The sequence below is a fragment of the Coptis chinensis genome, chromosome 3 (genome assembly GCF_015680905.1).
Source record: "Coptis chinensis isolate HL-2020 chromosome 3, ASM1568090v1, whole genome shotgun sequence".
NCBI lineage: Eukaryota > Viridiplantae > Streptophyta > Magnoliopsida > Ranunculales > Ranunculaceae > Coptis > Coptis chinensis.
In genome coordinates, this window is record NC_141458.1 from 61,597,625 (window position 1) to 61,603,781 (window position 6,157).

At 36.8% G+C, this 6,157-nt stretch overlaps 1 protein-coding gene across 1 annotated transcript; it reads left to right on the forward strand.

Annotated features, from left to right (window-relative positions):
* The first annotated feature begins 1,011 nt into the window (after positions 1–1,011).
* Positions 1,012–2,112, forward strand: LOC147510296 (F-box protein At1g30790-like). The gene has a single exon (XM_086598078.1). The coding sequence runs from the start codon at positions 1,012–1,014 to the stop codon at positions 2,110–2,112; it is 1,101 nt and encodes a 366-aa protein (XP_086454204.1).
* Positions 2,113–6,157: the final 4,045 nt, after the last annotated feature.

Here is a 6,157-nt window from a genome sequence, read left to right on the forward strand (position 1 = left end):
TGATTATGTACGCCATACTCAAGGTGGTCGAGATAAGGATCGGTTGTTGAGTTAATTAGGCGGTTAGATTCAAATTCAAAAATATAATATAAAACCTCAACACGACCTTTTTTTTCTATTATGACACCATAGCTGCCCGGTAGGCCATTATTTACGCCATACCCTAGTCTGTAGCGAGAAACATCGGTTTTAGAGTTAATTAGGCGGTCAGGTTCAAATTTGAAATTTTAGCACCCTCAACACAACACCTTCTTCTTATATAACAAGATAGAACTTCTAGAGTTAATTAAGCGGTCAGGTCCAATGGTTTGGTGCGCCATCCCGCCAAACCACAACAGCATAGTGTATACAGTTAGCGGGTTAGCGTTTCCCAACCCAATGGTTATTTTCACAACCGCCAGTGCATATGGCGTATAAGATTTTTTTTTTGGGACTCTCCAGCTGCCATTCTCACACACCGGCGTGTGGGAAAAAAAATAAAAAAAAGGATATTTTTTTTGGACTTTCCAGCCGCCATTCTCAAAGGCGTGTGGGAAAAAATATAAATTCTATCCGCCACACTGTGTGGCGTGTGGCTTAGATTTCTTCTACCCACTACTCATATTGGTGTGTAGACTTGACGCTATCTTGTTAAAACTGGCGCTATATATAAGTAAACTATACCGATAGTGTTGGCGGGTTAGCGTTTTGACGCACCATTAGATCAAAATTTCCGTGATATTTGGTGTTTTGCCGCACCATTATTTGAGAAGCATCGGTTTTAGTGTTAAGTAGGCAGTTAAATTCAACCGTAGATTCAAATATCAAATGAGAGCTTCCTGAACACGCCACAGGAATCGATAGGACACGATAAGTTTACTATAAGACGGTATGTATGCCATACTCTGGTAAAAAATGGTTGAGTTAAATATTAAATGCAGAAAACTTATAGGCATTGAGAGAATATTAAAGGTCCGAATATTAAACCAGAAAACTCCACACTTGAAATTAAACCCACTCGAAAGAACAACAATGGGCTGCTCTACTTCAAATGGAAAGAACAACAACAACAGCATCCAAACCAATAACACCAACAAGGACATGCCAGCAAATATTTGTGAAGAAATTGTCAAACGTGCTCCACTTCCTTTTCTAAAAAAAGCCAAGTTAGTATCCCAAAAATGGGCAGTCTTTACAAGTTCAAGTTCCTTCACCAAGGAGCATGCGTTGATGACGGGATCTTTTCTTGGTTACGTCATAAATACGGCAGACAAAAGGGAAACGGCGATAACTTTTGCTTCAAGCATTGCAAACAACCTACCAATTCCATTTCCAAGTTTGGACTCCATACCATATGGTATATCGGTCATTGCCTCGCCAATGGAAGGTATTGTTCTCTTGAACACACCTTACGAAAGATACCAACAGTTTTACATATGCAAACCAACGACTAGAAACGTTCATCGCCTAAATAATCCTAGGAACAAATTCTACACTAAAAGTGTGGGCATAGTGGTGAATTCTATGGAACCTTTGCGATTCAAAATAGTTAGGATTTCAATACCGAGGTACAATTCTGTCCGGCCTTCCCGAGACAACAACAGGAGATTATGTATCTATTATCATGTTGAATTATTTGATTCCCAAGTTGACAAATGGAAAAGGTTGGACGACCTAGAGTTGTCTGTTAATAATCATGAACAAATTAACCCGAAGGTCGGAGTTGTTGCAAATGGAATTCTGCATTGGTCTCTTTGGCATGCAGGAATATTGGTTTTTAACATTCGCCAGGAGCAATGGACAAGGATTAGGCTATCGGAGACTGAACATCCATTTGAAACTTACAAGCTGTTTCTCTATGATGGCTCCGTAGCTGTTATGTTTTCCTTGTGGCCAGTGGGCAACACCTTTACTCAAAAAATATTTGAACTGTGGGTTTTGCAGCAGTACGAGAACAGCCAGTGGAGTGAACCCAGGAGGTTTATATTGTATGATAGTTTCCGCCATACAAATTTTGTCGACCTACTGCCATCAGACATTGGAGTTTTCAGTTGGAACAACAAGATCATATGGTACAATTTCATGGAGAATAAGGTCCTACCAGACCAAATAATCCCATCAAGTGGTATTTAGTCCATTTTCCCATTCCTGTCAAACTTTGCCAAAACCCAATTTAACTAGTCGTTTATATATGTAATTATTTATTTCCTGTTAGCCAGTATGTTTTAATAGACTGGGTACTTATATATCAAGAGCAGGAAGTACTGCATTGTGTTATGGTTTTGTTAAATTATTACTTATTAAACATGGTATGTCCTTTCCTCAATGGTTAAATGCACGACAACATAACTATGTATGAAGACAACACAGTGTATCTCTAATACATAATCTGGAAACACCTTTATTTGTACTTGTCCCTTTGTTGAGTTCTTCTTGTTTTTCTACGAACTTTTGTAATTATGTGTAAGTTTCCCATTATGTTTAAGCTGAATTCACGTTTCTTGAATCATTGCCCATTATCATTTCACAGTTAAACTACATCAATTACAGTTAAAATACATCCAAAATGTTCACTCATTTCAACTTATGCTATCAGTAGATCCATTACAGTTCAATTGGCAAACCTTAAAGACTTAACGTACAAGTGCTGAAATATCTGAAACAATCCCTTCCATGTTCATTTTAAAGGTACAGTTCCCCTCCACTGTTACCTTCACCTTCCCTCCTTCCGTGACCTTTTCTTCCATAGTTGTAGTTGCTTCATGGCTTTCTTCATCCGAGAGATCAATCCATTTGAAAGCACCGCATCTAGGTTGACTTCTACACTTTAGAAACCTGTGACCTTTGTTTATCCCTTGCTTACAGAAATATAGAGTCATTGTGTTTGACTTGCACCCCACACATGAGTAGTGCAAATAAGGACAGTCTCTCTTGCTATGGTCCGACTCAGCACAAAGAAAGCAACCTTATACCTATACAAATCGCAATGATAGTCTTGAATAGTCTTGCAAATTACTCCACATTTTGAAATGTGGAATTCTTGTACTCCTATAGTCCTTTATGTGCAACAATGTTCTTTCATAATTGCAAATTACCCCATTTGTTTAATAATGTTGCACACTTGTTCATTTGAGTTGCTATCAATGTTGCTTCCCTTTCCTCTTTTTATTCTTTTTGTTGGTGAGTCTAGATACTCTGTAGTATAAGAATTTGAGCTATCACATATCTAATATGAGTATTTTCTGGGAATGTGGTGGGCATGGTGGTGGTGGCAATGATGGTGCTAATGCTAGTGTTGGATCTGAGGTGTCGTGTGGAAGTAGTGGAGGTAATGAAAGTTGGACACTAGTCATTGGTCTCTCTAGTACATAACTCATAATATGATAATAGAAGCAGACCCAACACACCTAAGACAGCATATTGGTAGGCAATAAGTTCCTGTCTTTCCTCGCCACCATATTCCAGTTTTATAAAGCACGTACTACACTACTTAAAACCTGACGTAGTGACCTTTTATCCCTCTTTTTGCACTTTTCTTGAGCTTTCATTGATGTGAAAACTTTGTTGTTTCAACTCTCCTGAATTAGTATATATTTGAGTTGTTGACCGCAGGTTGAATGTCAATTGTGTGATCAACTTGGACACTCAGCTATTGAGTGCCAATTTATGTGCTCTCCTTGTAAAGAAATTGCATGTGATGGTATCTGATTGTTGGGCATATCGTAAACAGCAAATAATCCATGAAGGAAGTACTTGAAGTGCCAGCATTCAACATGTAGAAGTTATCTGCAATGGTTGGATGAAGGTGGGCATATCACTAGCATTTCTCTATTACTAGCATTTCACCCGGCCATGCCGGGATTATTTCATTGTATGCTTTAAACGTTTGGGTTTACCTGTATTTTGGGCTTAATTTTTATATAATATTAGAGTCAACTATACTTAGCTGGCTTAGTCCATTTTGGCCACATGGGATGTAAAAAATTGGAAGAAAAACAGTGAGATGGAATGATAGATCATTTGGGAACCTTTATAGCTTAAAAAAGGAAGAAAAAGTGTGTCAATAGCGTCCAAAGAGTTGTACTTTTTGCACTGGCGAAATGCAAGCAGTTGTAACCATTGGAGTGTCAACAACTAGCTCCCAGTTGATCTCACCCCAGTTTCTACCAATTACCTACTCAACCAGGTAAATCTTCTCATGCAATAGGCTGCAGGCCACCAATGCATAGGCATAATTAACAACTAATTTATTTTGTTCCACAACATCAATATAGCATATTGTTACAACTAATACAATGCAGATGTAAGTTCACATATATAAGATAATGAACCCTTCAGTATACGCGGATACTATATAAACCACTGTAAATTATGGAAGTTCATTCTCGAATAATAGCATTCCTTAATTCATATAGGAAATTCAACCACAAAATAAATATGAGGTAACAATAATAAGAAAAAAAAAACAATATTAACATGGAATGAATGTGGGTGGTGAACCATTACTCTCTTCACCACCGTGTTGTCAGCTTTAACTAATGTCCATTTCTTATGCAAGAGGACAAACCAAATTTGCTGCTCCTTTCTGACGTTCACTATATTCCTACGGAATAGGACTTGCAAAGTTCTTTTCATTCTGTGATCCGATCTCAGTCATTGCCTCAGAGCAACCGGGAAAGCTCGCATTGAAACTTGACTTCAAAGAATGATATAAAAATAGTATTCCGTAAAGAGGTATAAAATGTTGAGTAAAATGTTACTACTAAAGGTCACTTTCTTAAAAAGGCAACAAATGTAATCATTTGATAGTTTTATGTCATTTGTTTAACTCTACAGCTAATTAAACCTTCATTTCATCTGGGATTTTTTTATGTTCCAAGAAACATTGTGAATCATTACCTTCCAAAATTTGAAGCTTCAACAACTTTAAGGCTAACTTTAATTCATATTCTTGAAGTTTTCAAGGATTTGAGACAATCATTTACATCTTCCTTATTTCCCTCGTACTTAGCACAGTCATAGCAAAGTACTTAGAATCAGCAGCCAATGATTGTTTGTCATAGTAGCTAGTCATAGCAGAGTGCTTAAGCGTCGCCAGCCAATGACTATCTGGCATAGCGATTACACAAACGAAATAACTGTCGGGGAAACATTTACTCGGTTGTACTTTTTTATGAAGCAATTCAATGTCATAAGTCTTAAATGTTGTTATGTTTGTCTTGCCAATATATTTCATAATTGTGATATTATGATATGGAATCCTACAACAATAAACAAACCTCACATTGATAACTTCCATTGATAATTAGTTGGTCGATCAGAGTCAAATTTTTCCACAAAGAACCTCCTCCATTCATTTGTCATCGTTGTAGATGATACGTTGTCGTACTATTTCTTCTTCAAAAAACTCAGTAAAAAAATATATCCTCTACATTAAACAAAACCAATACTAAGAATATATTAATAAAAAATTGCATATGAAAATCTCTACTAATTCTTATTGCAGAATTAAATGCATAAACAACTCATATTTATAACTATCAAAGTCTTGGAATTTCTCCTATATTTCCCACCCACATTTGAAAGATTACGTGGTGCAGTATTTCTCTAGTATGGAGTTTGGTTAACTTGTGCTTCAACAACGGATTAAAATGGTTAATTGGATAGTGGAGGTAATACTTGCTGATGCACTTCCTTAGAAAGGTAATAATGAACCTTTTCTTTTAATGTGACAAAGGTAGTAAAATAAAATGTAGTTATCATTCAAAATCAAGGCAATAAGTAGTCATATAGCTACTAATCGAAGGTTCTAAAACTTCAAAACAAATGAAAATGCATGAACATTCCTACCTATACATGAAAAAAAAAGTTTATTCAGACACAGGTGTCATCCCACACAAACACAGAGTGGCAGACTCATGTATATCTCCTCTCCAATCTCAATATCAAGCCCCTCCCTCACACTATAACATTTCCTATCATCTCCTACCGGTCTTCCTAACCCCATCAATATTTGCACATACTTCTCTAAACTGCCAGACACACACTGACTTGCTACCAAAAAAAATAAAATGGCAAGTAAGACGCACATTCATTGAACCCAAACAGATCAAGATCCTTGAGAATAAATGAATTGGGGGTAGGAAGGGCCTCAACTTAAAAGAAAGTACAGTAAGAA

What these genes read in the sequence shown, in the direction of transcription:
- LOC147510296 (XM_086598078.1), top strand. Translation starts at nt 1,012, where the DNA reads ATGGGCTGCTCTACTTCAAATGGAAAGAACAACAACAACAGCATCCAA.